We start from the raw sequence: 20,371 nt of genomic DNA, 5'->3' as shown, positions 1-20,371 counted from the left end.
ATCTTTAGGGTTCCTTCCAACCCAAACCATTCTATGATTCTATGAAATAGATACCATTTATGTATAGTAATGAACAAATAACAGGCAAGGTGCTTATGGCTGGATTCATCTCATGCCCTGTATTTCTCATTAGTCTGCCCCGTTGCCTGTTTCCTTCACTCCTAAGCAGCAAGATACAAGAAAAGTCTTCCTAAAGAAAGTGCACGCCTGGCATCTCCTTTACCACGAAGCCTGCCTGAAATCTTCCCAAGGACACAGAGTTAATTAAAAATCCCAGCGAAGTGAAAACTGGTGCCACCGGTTTGCTCTTAAGTGTTTCCGAGGAGAGGCGATTTCACTTGGTGTTTCCCCGTGCGGAGCTCCCCTCCCGTGGCCGAGCGGCGGCGCCGCGGCTGTCGCAGATGGAGGGGCGGGCCCCGTCCCTGCCGGGCGGGGCGGTGTCATGTGGCTGCGGCTCCGGGAAGCGCTCAGGGAACCGGGCCGGGCAGGCAGGAAGGAGGATGGCGGGCTGGGGCCGGGCGCTGCTGGTGCCCGCCGCGCTGCTCGTCCTGGCGCAGCTCTCCTGGGCGCCGGACCCGGTGAGCCTGGGGCGGGAAGGGAGCCGGGGCGGCGCGGTGGGTGGGATCGCCCCCAGCTCTCTCCGGGGGATGGCGGGGGGGATACGGCCGCTCTTCCCCACGCCCGAGGCCGAGCGAGCCCCCCGGCCCCGCGCGTGTGGATGTGCGGGGTGTCCCGCTGCCCCACGGGCGCGGCAGCCTCCAGGTGGCTCCTGCGGCGCGGCCGGGACGGGCTGTGCCACGGGTGTGTGCTGCAAGCCCTTGCTCGCTCCTGCGCCCGGTTTCATGCGCGTCTGTAAGGTCAGTGTCGCCCTGTTACAGCAAAGCGGCGATTTCCCGAAGGAAAGTTAAGACGGGCTTGCTGGAAGTACGGACACCTTGGAATCTGCTGAGGGTATTTGCTGGAGCTCACCCAAGGGGAGAAGTGTAGAGTAGGCGGGCTGGGGATGTCGTTTCTTCTTCTTTCGGCTCTTTTGTTGTTTGGGGGTTTTTTAAACTGAATAAGTGAAATGTTTAACTTTTGGCGGAATTGTGAAATTGGGATGGGGCAGAGGTAGTTACTTGGTAGTTACAGGCTGGCTTCCATCCTCTGGGTATGTAAACAGGTGCTGTTGCTTCCTGGTGTGTTTTTTATTCCTGAAGTAGCGAAGCAGTCTTTCATCTCTTCAGTTCCTGAATCTCCTCGTCCTCTCTGAAGAGGACAGGTTTTAAATATCTCTGGATTTCAAAATAATATTTTGCAATCTATTTTAAAATATTTTGCTTTAAGACTTTTCCTAGCAAATGATACTGATTTTGGGAAAATGAGCGTGGAATTTGTGAGAGGGGAGAACTGCAGAAAAGGACTGTAGACATCTGCATGACCCATGTTCCCTTAGCCTCCTGACTACACAGAACTGGGCTCTCTTCTCTCCTTTCGCTTCTTCTCTCTCTCCTCTCTCCTTTCTGTCCCGTCCCACCCATCTCAGAGAAGCTTCCCAATACTATAAGCCAGCCCCAGCTTAAAACACCTTCAGAATTTTAGCCAAAAGTATCCTGGGCTATGGAGTGCTAGGAAAAAATGCCAGCTATCAGCAAAGTCGTGTCATTAGAGCTTGATTTTTGCATTTGACTGCACTTGCATCTAATCCACTCTGTGTGCAAGTTGCAAGTTGTGCTGCTGTGCTGCCAGATATCAGGCTTGGATATTTTATTTTTGTTTGTCATACTGGCTTGCATCATTTGCTGAAGAATAAACAATTGTTTTCTTCCAGCATACAGCTTTTGGGGTTCTTTTCATTAACAGAGGACATGGAAGCTAAATGTTTTGAATTGCACCTCAGTGGTGCAGACTGTCAGTCCCTTTAGCTTTCAGGGAGGCCCCCTCAACCATACTGAACTTTTTGTCCAAACTGCAATTTAGATTGGCTTGGTCACCATTCCTTCAGAGCTGCAAGAGCGCTCTTAAACTCTGTGAACAGCTTTGGAACTGCTGCAGTGCAACAAGAGTGCTGCTTTGGCATCATCCTGTGAGAGAAGAGGAGCCGAGAGAAGAATGTGTTAGGCCACAGAGTTCATAGACCAAAAGATGCTGAATATAACAGATTGACTGAAAGAGACTGAATGCAATGTCCTTAAACTATGGAATTGTATTTAATAACTCAAAGAGGTAATTTTGTATTTATTTTTACATATGAAGATCAGAAACACTGAATGTTAAGGAAGGATGCCAGAGATGGTCCACCTCAAAAATATTTTGGAGGGTAATTAAAAAAGTGCTTGCATTCTTTAGACTGGAAAAGCGACATTCTGTCTATTTCATATTAATGAAATTGAGCTAGGTGTCAAAATATTTTCTCAGCAGTCATTAAACCATGTATTAATTTTCTTTACTGCAGTGATTAAAAACTGTTATTGCTTGATTTTTTTCTTCCTAGTTAGGAGTTCATCTCAACAGTTTTCTAGCTATTTTGTTCCTGTTCCACTCAATTTTTTTTGGTAATATAAACCTTTTGTGCTACTTCCATTTTTTTCTTTTTATTTCCATCTTTCCCCAAATCATGTTCTCTTTCTCCTCCACTCTGTTATCTTCCTTTTAGTGTTTTAATTCTATGCTGCCACACGTCTGGTTTTGCCTCATTATGTACATCCAAGTTTGAAAGTAAGCAGTACATCAGATAATGAAAATATGCAACCAACTGGCAACACGAGGTGGGGTTCTTTTTAAAAAAGCAAACAAAGCCCAAACAAAACAAAAAATGCATTGTCGCCATTCATGAATAGCTGTATTCCTCCTAGGAGGTTCAATACATGTTTGAAAAGCAAATTTATAGTGAAAACCTCATGTTTGGAGCCAGCCTCTGCTGACTTTTTCTAGGGGACCACCTCTGGCTTGTCACGTTGGAAAGTGACAGCAATTCTGTCATGCTGGAAGGATGTTCCTTCTTCTCTTGGACAGCATTTATTGTTCCTTCTCTGGTGTAAAGCCTCTGCAGAGAGGAGAATCTCGCTGACCACAGCAGTAACTTCATAGCTCCTTATTTCATTCTGCTTATAAAAAGTGCTTGATGGTTTTTTCTGTTAATGCAAGAAAATCCTTTCGGTGTCTTTTTTTCTTTTTACCTTATCAGAAAGATTTACAGTTACTCTTTAGCTGATTGCAGAAGGGAACAACTTTTTGTTCCTTGTTAAAACTTTGTGTGAAAAACAGCAGCCAAAACACTCCTACTTTTCTGGTTGTCATTTTAAGTTTCTGCTTATGTTCCATGGGAAGTCATGCAAGGAGCGGCTGAGATCACTTGGCTTGTTAAGCCTGGAGGAGACTGAGGGCAGACTTCATCACACTCCACAACTTCCTCACAAGGGGAAGAGGAGGGTCAGGCACTGATCTCTTCTCTGTGGTGACCAGTGACAGGACCCGAGGGAATGGCCTGACGTTGTGTCAGGGCTGGTTTAGGTTGGATAGTCGAAAGACGTTCTTGACCCAGAGGGTGGCTGGGCACTGGAACAGGCTCCCCAGGGAAGTGGTCACAGCACCAGGCCTGACAGAGCTCACGAAGCGTTTGGACAATGCTCTCAGGCGCATGGTGGGATTCTTGGGGTGTCTTGCACAGAGCCAGGAGTTGGACTTGATAATTTTTGTGGGTCCCTTCCAACTCAGGATATTCTATGATTCCATGATATATTAGTTTACCTAAAGAAACTACTAATAATCTTGACTTTCTTCAGATACCTAAAATCAAGCAGTTTTGGAACATGTATGTGTTGTTTCAGGAATTATTGGTTCCTTTAGCTTGCTTTATCCATAGGCAGATGAGGAATCTAAAATTACTGCGTGTGAGGAGGAAACATTTTCTGTTATCTCCCCCTTTAACTGTCTCTTTCTTCACCTCTTTTGTGGCTTAGGTTGCAAAGGGCTGGGAAGATAAAAATAGCTGCAAATGCAGGATTAAAGTCTCAGGAAGAAGTGTCAGAAGTGACATTATGTCACATTTAGGAGTGTTAGCACAGGTGACAGCACCAGGAGCATCACCTGCAGTCCTCTGAAATCAGTTTACATGGTTGCCGCTGTTTCCTCCATGTGTGCATGGGCTTTACTGACAGATTAACTGAACTTTCATCCATTTTAGATAATTTTTTGTTGCAGGTATTATCTGTCAAGAAGCATATTTTTGAGAGCAGCTTTTTCCTGAAGGTCCAGATCTGTGCACCCATTGCAGTAGGATGCATGTGTAATGTCACTTTTTTGGATTGATTTTAGTATTGCAGGATGGAAAATTTCACAAGACAACTGCATCAATACTGTTAAGCATTTGTCTGGCTTTGTACAAAGCCTGTGACTTTTGTTGCCTAATTAGTCATCTGATATCCTTCCCTACCCTCCTTGTTTTGACACTTCTTCATTTTGAAAATGAAATGGCCTTTTGCTTTTGACCTTTTGTTCCAGCTTGGCAAAGGCTACAGCAGCACTGCAGTGAAATCTAGGAAACACTTTGCTGCTGGTCCTATACCTTCGTCTCACGTCTTGGAAAGCCAAAATTCATTTCATGCTTTCTCCCAGCAGCTGGAAACAATACAAAGAGAAAGCACATGATAACACACAAAAAGCAATCCCAATTTAGAATTGCTGTTTCCAGTTGTAACAAATTAGGCCAGTGTTTAAAGTCTGTGGCATTGTGTAAGACATTGTGTTTTCTATATTAATGCATTAAAACCAGATAATGGGATTAGACCAAAGAGAACATGGACATTATTTAGCTTGTTCCAGTTTAGTTTGTTCAGTTAGGTCGGCGCTGGAGATCTTGTCTCAGTTTTCATTGGAGCCAGAATGCATTATAAGGACACACTCATAAAGTAATTAATTAATACAACCAAATAAGTATTTGAAATGAAGGGTAGGGAGGAAGGGAAGTGGTGGAAGGATTCCTGCATGTTTGTGTTTCTGTTCTGTCTCTTAAACCCTTTGCTTTGAGAACCTTTGTGTGGACTCCCAAAACAGCACATGTACCTTTGGTTTTTATTTAGTGGGACATATTGTGCTTTAAGGAGCTTACTGAACTTCTCAGATAGCTTAGGGACCAAATTTGGTCTATTCTCAACTGTCTTGAAGCAGAAGTACAGGCACCTAGCAGGCAATTGATTGTATTTCACTGGGTAAAACATGCAGTTATCACTGTGGCGTATATATGCATATGTTTATGTATTTATATGCATGCTTTATGTTAATGATGGGAAAACACCCTTGCATTCACTTTGAGTACACCTAATATAGTCCTCGAGCTTTCATTTGTAACTAGCCATGCTTGCAGTAATGATGGTAACTATCTTTTAGTTATATTCCTGAAATGCACCTCTCATAATGTTTAGCACCACTTCAGCAGCATTTTCCACACTAAATCAAAAATCCTGCAGTTTAGCTCATTCCACCAGCTGAGTAATATGCCCAAAGCTCAGTGTGCTTTCCCTACCCCAGCTACACAGTGAAACTTCACACTAAACATAATTATGAATGATGCTGTAAAATGGGATGATGAGTTGGAAAGACAGAACAAACTGGTCCATACTGAGATTTCAGTTTTCTGAACTTGTGTAAAGAATATGCTTTTGAAGTGCTCTTCTTTAAATCACGCTGAGTAAAAGTGGGTTTGTATCTTTACCATGAACTTGTGCTTGCCCTGGACTACATTAGGCAAGTTGTCTGAAGGTCTGTCAGACAGCATGGGGAAGTTGCTGCTTGTCCCTACCTCTACTATTCTCCTCTGCACCCTTTCCAAAGTCCCAAGATTTTGAATGAACTGATTAGTCCTAAAGGTTTAATTCAAAATTAAGTCTGCTAGAATAATAGTGTTTTAACAAAGAAGCTAAAGAGTAATGTTTCACTGTCTTTACAGTATGGAGAAGAGTGCAGGAGTAAAATGTACCCTCCTTCTGGACCAACGTAAGTAATCTGATTCAACTTGTCTAGCAAATTACAGAAGTCGTGATTTGCAAGTCTGAACAGGGTTTCTTCTTGAAACTCGTTCCTGTTGCAGATCTAGAAAATGCTTGTTACGGGTGGGAAGCACCTATTTTGTCAAATGTTTTTTTCAGAGCCTTCTTTAAATTTGATCTCTGGTGTTTTTCTTTCAGGTTCAAAGGGAATATACCCACATATGTCATAAATCTCGATTTACCTCCCAGCAAAAGATGGGATAACTTGATGCAGGACAAAAAGACAGAGGTAGGATATGCAGAGCTTGTTTGAAGCTTAGCAGGTGTAAAGCTAGCACATGGCCTTTTATTTTGAGAAAAGTTTTGGAAAGGAATACAGGTGCTAAAACTATATGAAAAGGATAATATTTTGAGTTGACTTTTTTAATATGATTCTAGCCTAAAATAATGCTTGAGTAAATTTTCTTTTTTCCATTCAACACTTGATCTAGCAGCATCAAATGTAGAGGCACCGATGTTTGGGATGTAGAGGAACAAAAAACATTGTGCCATAGAGCAAGTGTGTGCCATTTGATTTATCAAATCTCCTTAGTGATGAAGCAGTGCAGGATGAAGGGGAGGAATACACCAAAGGAACAGCCTCAGTAAACTGAAGTGAAACTGAGCCAGCATCCCTTCTCCTCTGCACCTCCCTGCTTCTCTTAAAACACTGCATGAGATGGTGAAATGACAAGGGGGAAATTAAGAACTTCCTGCCCTTTTCAGGGATGCTGGTTGTAGCACTGGTGTTTACACAGCACAAATATTTTTTTATAGACTTGATTCTATTTCAAACTACTTAAAACAGCTGTTCTTCTGAAGATTGCTAAAAATTCAATTCAGTAATAATTTGTTTCTCAGACAAGGCCAGGGCTTTTTGCTATACCTCTGCCGACCTTGAGCTTTCAACTCTGAAAGCCAGACAAATTCTCCTTACAATGCTAATATTTATTTTTAAAGTCTCATTTAAACCAGTGGGTGTTGGAAGCTGCAGGTTGCACCTTAAATTCTGAAAGGTTTTATCTCTTGTGTACTTTGGAGTTAGATCACATGGAAAGGAACTGTTATTTGTGGCCATTCATGTGTCGCAAATGGAAAGCATGTACTTTTTATAAGAACTTTGTCGAGTATTTTTACCTTTGAAAATATCAGTGCTTAAGCAAAGAGCTTGTAATTAACATTTTGAAAGACAGAACAGTGCAGAGTATTAAAATGTGATCAAAGGAGCACAAGATAAGGGTGGGTTTCCTATAATTCATTTTCTCTGGCAGAAGGACATGTTGGAACTAATCTAGAAAGTTACTTGAGCAAAGCTTGAAGAGTGATTCTGTTGTTGGTTTGGAGGTGTTTTTCTCACCAAGAACACCACATTTAGCACTTTACTTAAATAAGTATTTTCTCAACAAAATGTTTTTCTGAAAAGTCTGTGAAGGGGTTCTCTTAATATTTTAGCAATTCTTACGATTAAGAGTTTCTATTCAGTAAAAGCCCGTGTTCTTTTTAGCTGAAGACTGTGGTCCAGAATATTAAAGATATAGCAAATACCTTCTTCCCCAGCGGCAAAGTTGTTGACATAGTGGATAACAAAATAGTAAGTATTTTCAGCTTAATTATTTTATTACTGTATGCTCTGACTATCAGAATTAAAATGCTACTAAATTTGGCAGTTAAGAACTTCAAAAGTTCCTAATTTACAAGTTCTTAATTCCACTTCCAGAAAAGAACAGTAATGCTGTTTTAAAGAGTCACTCTGAAATTTCGCCATCTTGTCAACTCTGAATTACTCTGAAACCGTCAAACAAAAAATGAATGTGTCTCTTCCCCCTCTAATTTTTCTCCAAGATCTTTTGAAGTTTGGACTAGTCATGCTAGGCAAACGTGCTACTGACTTAGTTAATGTAGGAGAACACTTCCCTGGAATTCTTTGTGCAATGTTCTACTCCTTTTAAACATTAGCATAAAATCAGGTTTTGAAAACTGTAATAACAGTCTAATTACAGGGACAACTTTGACCATGCGTCATCTAATTCAGATTAAAATAAGCTTTGGCATGGAATCAGGACAGGGGAAAGCAGTGTAGCGGTAGACACAGCTTAAGGTCAGATCTCTTCCCCATCTTTATTTGCAGCATATCCCTGTGTGCCTGAGTGGGGTTGGCATACAGGCAGCACATGCAGGTAGTCATACCAGTGTGGGAAAGTTAGGGATGCCGGTAAACACTGACATTAAACTAAGTTCCAGTTGAGCTTTTAATATATACAAGTCCCACTTCACTCTGTTCCATCTGTTGCTGCTGAGATACTGTGCTAGTTTCCATTGCTCACGTCAGTATTTTGATAAGAAATAGCTTTTACTTTTCCTAAGTATGTACTTGTCTTCAAAGGACTCTACAAACATCTTCAAGTTCTACTGGCTGCAGAGAAATTAAATACTCAGTAGTTGTGAGAAGGGTGTACCTGTTGGGGAGTAACAAAATAGTGTTAATTTAAACATACATCAATACAAAACTTTCCTTTTCAGGCTCATCTGACCGCCACACTTCCTTATCCTTTCAATGAAGAACTCCAGGGGATTGCAAATTCATCTGGGATTCCTTTGGGTAATAGTTTTCAACACTCATTGACATAGTGGAAAACCAGGAATCCAGAGTTGTTTAGAATTAGTATGTTTACCAGTCTGCAGTTAGTTGTAGGCATCTGAGACCTTAACAAATTATTAATTAAGTAGGTGAAGCAATAAATTGCGTCTCACACTAAATAAAAACAGTATTTTAGAGAACAGAATAAAATCACATAAGCCTTTCATCTGGCTGGGACCTCTCTGTAGAGCTGTAGTTTCTCTCTCATAAGTTTTGGGAACTGGAGCAGGTCTCAACTGCTGTGCACCAGAACTTGGGGGAATCCTTTATTCTCATCATTCATCTGTGTGTCTGCTGTTGACATACAAAGGGGCAAGCTCAGTCTCATGCTGTGATTTCTTTCCCTTGTGATCCTTACCACTTCCTTCTGCCTTGCCTTTGCACCTCCTGCAAAAGAATGCCATTCCAGGTGAGAAGTAAGCTCTGAATTCTTTCAGAATTGAGACAGAGAAGGACTGTTGGCCTGTTCCCACTGCTTGCATCATACAGGAGCACTACCCCTGGTGCTAGGCAGCTGCTCTTATATGGGAGTAGGGGTACATAGAGCAGCTTTCTTCTTTTAAGTGGATTTTTTAGCTCCTTGTGAGGTTTCCAGAGGAGGAAGTAGCAATGACTGTCAGCTTTCTTTATAGTAAGGCAGAAGGCCAAGGGATTCTGATCGTTCTATTTGCCTTTCAGAAATCTCTTGATTTTGTTGAACCAGTTATTTCGAAGATCAAATAAGATTTAAACAGGAATTCTGAACAGAAATACAACAGGATACTGAACTTTGCAGTATGCTTATTTCTAACCATTTTTTTCCTGTTCATGGCAAAAGTTTCAAACTACTGAACTTTGTTTCTTTTTGTTCTAGGGGAAATTGTTATTTTTAACATCTTTTATGAAATTTTTACTGTATGTACATCAATAGTGGCGGAAGATAACACAGGTAATGTAACCCAGAATAATTTTAATAGTTTTCTTTTATATAGAAGAGGTTCCACCTCAATTACACAATACAATCCTCCTCAGCTGCAGGCAGAAGGGTCTAGTAAAGAGACTAAAAGCAAGAATAATAAAAAGGTGTTCCTTGAAAAGGGAATAAGAAATCACAGGTGTCTTAGGTTAAAAAAAAAAGGACAGAAATAGTTTCAAAGGTGTTTTGGGTTTGGTTTTGTTGGATTTTTTGTTTGTCAGTTTAGGGGATCTTTTGTTTTTGTTTTGTGGTTGGTTGGTTGGGGTTTTTTTAGTAGGTGGTGTTTGTTTTCTTAGGGGAAAGAAACACCAGCTAGACACCTGAAACTCTCTCAGTGCCGTGCATGATTTTGCATCTTGTTTCTGTCTATTGCTTATGTATGGTGCTAGAGGTTGACAAAATGGGTTGTCTCTTTTAAGAAGGGAGACTTTCATTCTCCTTCTCAGTTCTGCAGCCTTTGTCTACATCAGTTCCAGCTTAGGAAGTTTCTAAGGGATTCTCAGACAGCTTACAAATGTCTCACTTTTAGAGGAAGCTCAAGGTGTTGTCATTGCATTAAGGAAATGTGGAAAGCGTCTGAGGCTCAGATAGACAGCAGTCTGCAGGATTAATTGATCTCAGTTATGGCAAAACATTTCTCTGATCAAAAAACCCCCACCATTATTCTATGAAAAAGGCATCTAGAAATGGTATTTTCCTTGCTTACTTTCCCAGGTATTTGCTTGCTTAGTCATTTCTTGTGTTTCTGAGCTGAAATTTGTCTCTTTCTTTAAAAAGTCTTATTTATTTATTTGTTTGTTTGTTGTTGTATAGGAAAACTGTACCATGCCAGAAACTTGGATTTTGGACTCTTTCTAGGGTAAGTACCTAAACTTGTGACTTTTTTTTTTCTTTTTAACCCAAAGAAAAAGCTAGCTGAGCTTGAAATTTCTACATGCAATTTTTGAGTCTTAACTGATGAACTGGATGTTGTTAAAACTGTGACAAGTAATTCTGCATTGTGCGTTTTGCGAAAAGGCTGAAATGAAAAGGATTATTCTGCTGATCTTACGTCAAACTGCCCCAAGTGCATCAAGAACAGTTGTGTTACTAAGTTTTTTTTCTCAGCTCCAGTTTAAACTGTCTCAAACCAAAGAATGGCCTCTGTAACCTTATCTCTGAGGCACAGTATGTCTTGTTATTTACATCAAGCATCAATTTTAATGTATGCAGTGAAATGGAGATTAGATTGAGGCTAGGCTTTTTTATGATTTTTTCTTTTCTTAGACTTTTCCCCTAGTTACTGTACTGTACTTTACTGAGACTTCCCATGACTCATCATTTCCACTTGGAAGTCAGTGATTTGTATTCCACTGATCTAACACTGTCATTCATTTGGATACAAACACTGTAGTTTGTTGCCCAGCACTGCATTCTCTTTTAGTTCTCATTTCATACCCCATGATCAGGTAGTTCAGCATTTGCTTTTATTATCCCAGTATATTTTGTAACATCACTCATCCAGATGACGCTCAGTTTAAAGGTTCATTAAAATTCTCTCCTGCCTATCAAAAACTCACATGTTGTCAACTGTAACTCCACCATCCCTTGGTTTGGCATGTGTTGAACTTCTCTCACTTGTCAGAAATACTGTGAACATGCTCCCTGAATTAAAGAAACTTTCAAAGCTGTTCCTAGAGCCTGGTTTGTTTTCAGAAAATGTAAGGATCTGCTAAGTGATCTTTATCACCCTCTTGCCTACACACTGGTCTGGCTTATCTTACAAAGTCGACTTGGGACTTCCCTTCATGTAGAGAAAATCCAGTAGTATGTGGTTTCTCTTCTGCCTTTGAAAAGTAAGAATTTGAGGTTTGGTGTCAGAGGCAGTACCTGCAGCTCTCTTTGCCATCAGGAGCAGAAAGAAGTTATGTGTGTTCAAAACAAACCAGCTGTCATGGTGGTGCTGTTTAATCCTAAGCACTGTATGTGCTCTTAGTTCAAACAAAACTTGGCTATTTTCACTGCCTGCCTGTCTGTTTAGACTTCTTAGTTGTTCCTTGCTGGTGCTGCTCAGGTAGCTGTGGAGCACTGGTTGCCTGACATGAGTAAGATCAGAGGGTAGGCATCGCACACAGCAGGCCTGCATGCTGTGAAGGGAGACTTTAAAAGCTACTGAGAGAGGGAAGTTTCAAATTATGTACTGTATTCTGCAGGTGGGATGTTAAAAATAACTCCTGGACTTTAACTCGGGAACTGAAGCCTTTAGTGGTACTCCTGGACTTCCAGAGAAACAACAAAACAGTATTCAAGTCTACAAATTTTGCAGGATACATAGGCATGGTGTCTGGAGTCAAACCAGTAAGTATGGGAAAGGGGCCTTGTCAGTTTGTTAAGAATGCTTCAGGCATTCTTGGGTTGTTTTTTTAATAAATGATCTCTTAATTGTTCTGGTACACAGCATAGATACTTGAAAAAAGATAAAAGAAAGCAGTGCTGCAATCTTCCTTGTGAAAGGAGATAGCCTAAATGAAATATTTCTCTTTACAGAATTCTTCAAAACAGCATTGAATTCTGAATATGAACAGGAGTGATTATAAAGGGCTCAAGTGGTTAGAGTTTCTTGCTAGCTAATCGGTACTGCTGTAATCCCAGAGGTGAAACAGCATACTTGTGCTATTTTAATTCTTAACCAAACCTTTGTAGAAAAAGAACTCCTAAATTTTAATATTTTCTGGTTGGGTTTTTGTTTAATAGGTACCTAAAATCTGAGGGTTATCTGCATCTTAAAAACCAGCTGTACAGAACTATACCAGGGTCTGCAGCTTTCCACAGCTTCTCCTTTTCTACATGCTCTCCCTTTATCCTCTGTTATAGGTGGCCCTTCTTGTAGTAGAGCATTCCTAAATAAACCCCTCCATTGTATCCGCTTATTTTTGTCTTCTGCTCAAATAAATTGGGAAGAGTCTATTCTGAATATGAGTGTAGCTGAATTCCATTTTTCTCTGAAAGAAACAATTGGAAGGGACGGGGCTTTGAGTTTGAATTGCATGTTGCAAGTAGCATGGATTGAATCAAGTGCAGCTGCACGCCCATGTGAATACCAGTAACGTATCAGGGTGTACTTAGCACTGGGACTTAAAACTTCAAACTGGAATAGTATGCAGAGGTCTGAGAAGAAGGTGACATACAGCAGGGAAAGGAAAACTAGTAACTCAGTGATGCAACACAGACCAAAAGAAAAAATGGCCACAGGCTTGGCCTGACTTGCTTAGCATAGAAGCACGCCTTGCTGATTGCTCTGTCAGGTCAGAAAACTATGAATTATCGTTTCTGCTTATTCAGGCAGTGATAAATTAGGTTCTTCTCTACATGGGATTGATCTTGCAGTCTGTTACTCACAGGGGAAAAGTCTAACAAACAAGAAGCTCAGTTGGCATCTAAATTGCAGTGCTGCCTCTTGTTTATTACTGGTACTAGTGAACTGGCAATGGATGAAGGTTGCCTTGTTTAATGCTTTTCAGAACTTGTTCACACTGACAATGAATGAGCGTTTCAGTCTTGATGGTGGTTATGTGGGTGAGTAACGCTCATTTCTTTCATTATTTCTGTACAAGTCTTCCAGAATTTGGGCATACCAATTACCTTAATAAATAATTAATATTCTCCTTAATAAAAATGGTGAATACCAGAAGAGTAAGATAAAACACAGCTTGTTTTAAAGGCTGTGAAAGTGGTAATTGCACGAGTGAACCATCTGAAAACAAATTAGTGTAACCAGTGATATTTTGCAGGAATCTTTGAATGGTTTCTTGGTAGAAGAGACGGCATGTGGATGGGCTTTCTTACCAGAACAGTATTAGAGAATGCTACAAGGTATTTCCCCTCCCTCTAAATATTCTACTGCTTTAACCTGCTTTGCTTTCAGCTAGCATGAATACTGTAGATGTATGCTTCGTATCCAGTGATACAGACACCTTCCTAGTGTGCCTAACATTAAATTGTTCTGGTTTTGCTGGTACTCTGGAGCGGGGGCCAAGGCATCACACATGATCCCTCAAATTTTTTTCTCAGATTTTTTTTTTTCTAATGAACCTGTTGGTATCTAAAAGCATAACAGCATTCTGCATCAAAACAAATCTGACAGGTAGTTGGATATTGTGTTACAGGAAGTATATAGTATGTTATAGGAAGTAAGCAGAAACAAAGCTGTCGTGCAGTTATTTCAGTGGAATGTGACACAGTATGTCATCATTGTTTTATTCATGTTTTAATGTAGAAAAAGCACAAAGAGCACCTCTAAACAACCATACTATAGATCCAAAATGAGTAGAGATGCTTTGGTTAAATGTGTTCTTTCACTGTGGTCCTGTCTCCTCATATGTGCATGAAAGGGGAAGAAAGACCAAGCTAGTATCGACCCAAACTTTTCCTGGGTCTGTGTAACTTGTTCTTCAGTACTTGAACCATTTATAGCATTTAATAGTCCAACACTACTTTATCCACAGTTACCAGGATGCAAAAGACAAACTGGCCAAAACAAGACTGCTGGCTCCAGCTTACTTTATACTTGGTGGAAAAAATTCTGGAGAAGGGTGTGTGATAACTCGTTCCAGGACAGCTGCTCTGGATATCTGGGAGTGAGTATGCCTGACCTGACACCCAGCTCAGCCTTCCAGAAGAGTACAGGTTCCACCAATAATTGTGTCCTCGATTTCTTGTGACTTCTGTTGTACAAAAATTTACTTCTTTACCATCATTGAAAAATGGTAAAGAAGTAAAAGCCTAAAAAATCCACATGTCTGTATATAGTATATAGTGTATAGATGTACTTACTATATATTTAGACAAACAAAACACAGACCGAGATGTCTTTTCCAGCCTTGATATCAAGAAAGGCACGTGGTATGTGTTAGAAACAAACTACGATCGCTGGAAGCCTCCACTAGTATTGGATAACCGTAGAGGACCTGCAATGAAATGCCTGAACCAGACAACACAAGAGGTAAAAATCCTCCAAATATGTCATATCCTGCTGTTTTGAAACTCCCACGTTACAGTACTGACCTGACGCAGAGCATTCAGGTTATTTTCAAGCTCAGCTGTAATGACAGAAGTGGCTGGCGGTTTTGTGGTAACCTGTCTCAGCTTCTTGGCCAGCTGGCCCTTTACATGCTGCTTTTTCTTTTTTTTTTTCTTTTTTTTTTTCTTTTTTCCCCCCAGTTGTGGGCTTTCTCTTCATCTAGGTGGGTTTTCTGCAAGTATTTTCAGCAGCTGCATATGCAGGGGATAAACCTGGAGATACTTTGAGAAAGACTGGTGTATGTTTGAATTTCACTGGTGTAAAACCACCCAGGAAACACTGAAAGTGTTTCCTGGGTGGTTTTACACCAGTGAAATTCAAACACCCACTGTCAGACAGCAAATACAGTCCAGTGTCCCATGCTCTACTGAGATCTGGTCTGCTCAAGTTTTTGCAGCCTACATTTCTTCTGATCTCAAGGTGTATGGGTATCATGCGCTCTTACAGCTGTATCTTGTTATGTAATGGAGCCATTAAAAAGTTACTTTTTTCAGCGTTTATACTAATAGTTCCTTAACATCAGTGTATAATTTTCTTTCAGAACCTCTCCTTACCAGCAATTTATGATGTTCTCTCCACAAAGCCTGTCCTCAATAAGGTAATGCTTCTATTTTTGCAGATAGTTTAGAGTGCGGGGCAGACCACTAATTACTGTATGTCTAAGGAACAGGTCACAGCAGTACATTCAGAGTTTTTCTAGGTGAAAATATGGATGTAAAACCAAAACAAATTTCACATTACTTTGTAAATGCAAAATGTAATTGCTGGAATAGTAAATTTCTGAAGGCCCTACAGCTTTAAAACTCAGGGTAGCCTGAGCCCTGTCCTCATAGCTGGCTCTGGTTTGAGGCAGCAGTTGCTCTGCAGACATCTGAATTAATCTATGATATATGCCTTTGTAATTAGCATCAAACAAGTTAATATAACTCATGGTTTGGGCGTACTACAGGCACGTTCATCTTGCAATAGAAGATGTTTTAGTCTGAACTTGCAGATTTGAAGTTTAGAATAAAAAAAAACCTGAAGGAAGGAGTAAAAAGAGTTTTTGGATTCTAAAGTTTAGTTACAATGTTCAGTGGGGGCAGCATTCTTGACCAGGAACACAGGCAATTCGTACTTGAATGGTATTGACTAAAGAAAGTAAATGCTCATTTTAGTTGAACTGTTCAGTTAATATCAGAGATGGGTTTTCACTAATTGCTGTAATGAGGATTTTTTTCTTTCTTCCTCCCACTGCCTGTTAGCTGACTGTGTGCACAACGCTGATGGAGGTGTATAATGGTCATACAGAGACTTACCTGCGGGAATGCCCAGATCCCTGTAGTCCCTGGTAGTCCTGTACCTTTCCTGTGTTGGAAGCTGCTTGTCTGAATATTTCTGGAAAGAGATTCATCCGTCTAACTCCATTCTTCGGAAATCTAATGGCTACATAGAAATGTCAATGAGCTTCTAACGATGAAGGACCCTTTTTCACAGCGGACTTTCTTGCTTTCTAACAGCAGTACTTCTGACAAGAAATGTATCCTACTGAGTGTGTGGTGTGATTTCAGCCGTTTCTGCCAAATGAGTTCAGCAGTTAGCTCTAGATCTCTTCAGTCTTGAGAGTATTCTTGGTTTTTAGTTGGTTGTGGATTTGTTAGTTTTTGTTGTTTGGTTTGGTTTATTTAGATTAAAATACTTCTAAAGCACACAAAGTTAAAATGGCACGTACCAAGCATGAAAAAGAATTGGGTGCAAGAAGACCATCTGGGACAATACAGTTCTGTTATTCTTTTGTAAGCACTTAAGATGAATTGCATCTGGTCTAATAGGAGGATATGTCTGATATGCCCTGTTATAAAATAACCTAGCAAGGGTCATATTTAGTCACAGAAACAAGGTCTTGGGGAAATATCTAAAACAAGATCTGAGCCAAAAATGTCTTGCCACTGATTTAAAGCTCTTTTGCTGAAGCTCTTTTTTGGCCTGTTAACAAATTTATTACTTTTAATACAGATTTTTCTGTTCTCAAAAAAAAAATAAATACTAATACAATAAAGAAGAAACACTTTCTTTGACCAAAGTACACATGCACTGCTTTCATACTTCAGTGTAAGTCACCACACGTTACATATCACGTGCCATGAAGGGCTTTCAGTATATAAATATAATGATTTTAACAGTGTCTGAAAAACTGATTTGTTCCTTAAATTGATAGTTAAAGTTATTACCATAATAGGGTAATTGGGTTGCTTTGGAAGGATTTCGTTTGGTTGGTTTTTTTGGAAAGTGGGGAAGGGAAGCCAGGTCAGACTGCACCATTGGCCAGAATTCAAATTAAGAAAGTAAAGGTCATTTGGAAATAGAAGTAGTAGCACCCTAAATACCCTAGGAAGCAGATAAGGAAGCAGTATTTTCATCTGTGTCACTGGCTGCATTGCTGGCACTAGTTTCCAGTGCTAGCTCTTGTGTTTTATAACACGCAAAGAGAAGACAATGGAAAGTAAGTTTAGGGGCTGGTATATATATGGTGGTTCCCTTGTAACTCCCCTAGGAAAGAGCTGCTATTCATAGTCACACTGATCCAGGAATTTTAAGTTGCCATTGGTGTAAGGAAAGTGTTAGCTCTGTCTTTGGTGTCTGCAGACAGTATTGCATAAGGCACTCCAATTAAAACCTGCAAGTTCATGGCATCCAGTCACAATGGGATATGCAGAACAGTATTAGTGTGGTGCAGAAGCTGAGAACACAGGATGCTACAGCTTCCTGTTCCAAACACTAAAGGGTATTAAAACTCTTCTCCCCCCATACTTACAAATTTAAGAAACCTACAGAAGGGAAAATGAGTGATTGTCCATAATAATCTCCCCAGGGAAATATGGATTCCCTAACATTGGATACTTTCAAGAGTCTGCTGGACAGGATGCTGGGCATCTTGTCTAGACTGTTGCTTTTGACAAAAAGGTTGGACTGGATTATCATTGAGGTCCCTTCCTTGTTTCAGTAGCCAGGTTACATCTTACTGCAGACTCTGTTCTCATTAGAGTTTCTCCTTCCATCAGCACTGGAAGAAGCAGGGACAAGAAGAATGCTATTTGCCAAATAGCTGCTGATAAAGAAACATGGCTTCTGGTTGAGGAAAATGAAGCACTGATATTCTAGGCCTGAGAACAATGCCTGTAGTAGCACAGCAAGAAGCAATTCAGAGGGTTGTAAAACAATGACACACTGAAAGCACACAGAAATCAACATCCCCCGATGTAAACTGATGTTGAAAAGGGCCAGTCTAGTTGTACATCTAATTTTTTTTAACTGAAGTATGCAAGCAGAAGTGTGTTAGCATGATTGTACTACCAGAGTCCATTTTTAATCTTTGTTTTGAATATTGAACCCATGAAACCAAAATTAACAGCATGATTTAATTAGGGAAAAATGCATGTGTGAAATGCAGCTCCTGGGACGCTTGATTCATATAAAACAGTTAAGCCAAGTCAGATGTTACAGCCTGTACTGTAGAGAACACATCATCTGCTTCTGAGTGCGGACCTCAGCCTGGTAGGGGGTTGTTCAGATTTATTTGGAATGAAGTTGTGTAACAGCCATAATCAAATTACTTTGTAATTTAAAAATAAGTTTACGTGCTTAATTAGTCCTGTCCCACTTTAGCATACGTAGAGCAAGACAGTGTAGACTATTTACAGTCATTAACTAATAATCTTTTGGTATGTCCCTTGTGCAAGACAAATCCACATTTCCACACTGGAACGTGCTTTATAATTGCAAAAGCACAGCTAAATCCCATGAATGTCTGTCCAGAGCCTGGATGCCTATGCCTGCTATTGACTAAAATAAACAAAGCTATTTAAAAACAAAACCCCCAACAACTATGTATTACTGTGTCTGCCTTCTTAATATGCAGAAAGTGATGGATGTGATTAATTGCTTATTGATTTAACCTTCATCTGTCAACTCTGAAAGCACATGTTCTGAAGGTTTTCTAAAGCCAGACAAAAAGTTTAATTTGCTCTTGTTACAGCTACTTTTAATGTCAGTTTACTGCCTTCCCCCTGCTTCTGCTGCCCAAGGCACTGTGATGGGAGCTAAAACTATTTCACTGAAGAAGTGTTTGCAGCTACTTGCAACGTTAGGATTTCATTTAGCTTCCTTTTTTTTTAAGAGAAATAATGAAAATGGGTGTGTTTCTTCATATTAATTTGCTGTACATATGGTTGAGGTAGCTCACAAACACCAGGAGGATGGTCTGATTGCTTTTTTTTTAGTTTTTTCCCCGGCTCAAGTAAGTAGCTATATATATTTTTCTCTTTAAGTTTACATAAGAGATTTACACAGTTTTCCTAGTTCTGTTGTGAAAAACTCCAGATATTTATTAAATGGTTTCAAAAAAAACACTTGCATGTGTAAGCAAGAAGGCAAACATACTTTTTCATTAATGCTGCATAGTCTAGTTCTAGGAAAAGCAGCCACAGTGTTTTAGCTTCTAGCAGATGTAAATAGAAAGAGTTAATCCAGTTTACTGTAAACTTGATTAAGGTGTGACAGAGCAGATAAAGCATTGTTTGGGCATTGGCATTTAAATGCTAAAAAAAATGTCAGTTTGCCACGAAAATTTTACACCTCTACAGTTTCAGGAACCCATGCAGTGAAGCCCCGTATCATTCAAGACAAGGAAAGAATGGCATCTCCCATGCTAAAAAACCAAAATTTTTGCAGCTAATGAGGACAGGAGAATCCAGAAATTTTAATCTTATCAAAATCAAGCAGCAGTTCTGGGACACACATGCGAGTGAGCTTGCATTAGAGTCAGTTGCACGTTAAGGCTTTGCTTAGAAGCAAAACTCCAGAGCAGTGCCCGTGGATGTCCTGCAAGGAAAACAGCAAGAGTAAGAAAAAGACTTTCACTAGAGTGAGCAGGCATGATGGAGAGTGAACAAGCAGGGAGGAGTTGAGAGCTTTCAGCAGGCTCCACAGCTAACAGTGAAATACTCCTCCCTCCCAGCACAAACACATGTCCCACTTTCACACAGCCAGCTCTTTGGGTTACAGGTGTAAGGAGAAAGACATGCAAAGAAGAAGCTCAAAAGCTTGGATTTCATCTTAGTGGCAACAGCAGGCAAATTACCTGCTTATGGCATGGATCATCAGATGGACTCTTCTCCTTTTGGAGGACCAGAATTGGTGACAAAGGCACACCCAAGCTCTCTGAACAGTAAAACCTCTCATCCTTTGCACCAGAAGAACAAGATGAGCCAGAAGGAGTAATGCTCAATCAAAGCGGTGGCTGAAGCCACAGTTTGCCTTGGGAGGAAAATTCCAGATACTTATGCATTCTGTAAGAATCTGTCTTGACTGTTAAGAGAGTCTGGGACCACAGGATACCCATTGGCCAGAGGCCGTGATCAAGCAGCAAGCAGACCACGCAGTTGTTCCCTCTAGATTTGCTTACGAGTTTTTCAGACAATGGTAACTTGTGGAATTAAAGGTCTTTTGTAACTATGTCTGCTCCCACACGCTCTCTTAGAAGAGAGGACAATAATTATAAAGGACTTAGCCTGTTTACATACCAAGAAGCACTGCACTCAGGACATATTCTGATCTATAGTGAATCAGCTCTGAATTACATTAATTGCATATGGGACAATCTCAGGCTAATTTGTTTTGCAAAGTTTGTTCTCCTAGCTCAAGGGTTATGCATGAGCAATAGAAGGATCCCAGTA

General features: G+C 40.3%; 1 protein-coding gene across 1 annotated transcript; it reads left to right on the top strand.

Annotated features, from left to right (window-relative positions):
• Positions 1-386: 386 nt before the first annotated feature.
• ASAH1 (N-acylsphingosine amidohydrolase 1) lies at positions 387-18,520 on the top strand. The gene is made up of 14 exons (XM_050338039.1): positions 387-578; positions 5,927-5,973; positions 6,165-6,255; positions 7,510-7,596; positions 8,526-8,604; positions 9,497-9,571; positions 10,412-10,457; positions 11,791-11,935; positions 13,099-13,153; positions 13,369-13,450; positions 14,083-14,214; positions 14,456-14,579; positions 15,199-15,255; positions 15,902-18,520. Exons 1-14 carry the CDS (start codon positions 402-404, stop codon positions 15,989-15,991), a joined length of 1,287 nt encoding a protein of 428 aa, XP_050193996.1. The 5' UTR covers positions 387-401; the 3' UTR covers positions 15,992-18,520.
• Positions 18,521-20,371: the final 1,851 nt, after the last annotated feature.

Source organism: Myiozetetes cayanensis, unplaced genomic scaffold (genome assembly GCF_022539395.1).
Source record: "Myiozetetes cayanensis isolate MyiCay16 unplaced genomic scaffold, myiCay2020 scf7, whole genome shotgun sequence".
Classification (NCBI taxonomy): Eukaryota; Metazoa; Chordata; class Aves; order Passeriformes; family Tyrannidae; genus Myiozetetes; species Myiozetetes cayanensis.
This window is presented reverse-complemented; position numbering and strand designations above follow the sequence as displayed.

What these genes read in the sequence shown, in the direction of transcription:
- ASAH1 (XM_050338039.1), top strand. Translation starts at nt 402, where the DNA reads ATGGAGGGGCGGGCCCCGTCCCTGCCGGGCGGGGCGGTGTCATGTGGC. An exon ending in TACCCTCCTTCTGGACCAAC is followed by an intron (nt 5,974 to 6,164) that starts GTAAGTAATCTG and finishes TTTTTCTTTCAG; the next exon opens with GTTCAAAGGGAATATACCCA. An exon ending in CAAAGCCTGTCCTCAATAAG is followed by an intron (nt 15,256 to 15,901) that starts GTAATGCTTCTA and finishes ACTGCCTGTTAG; the next exon opens with CTGACTGTGTGCACAACGCT.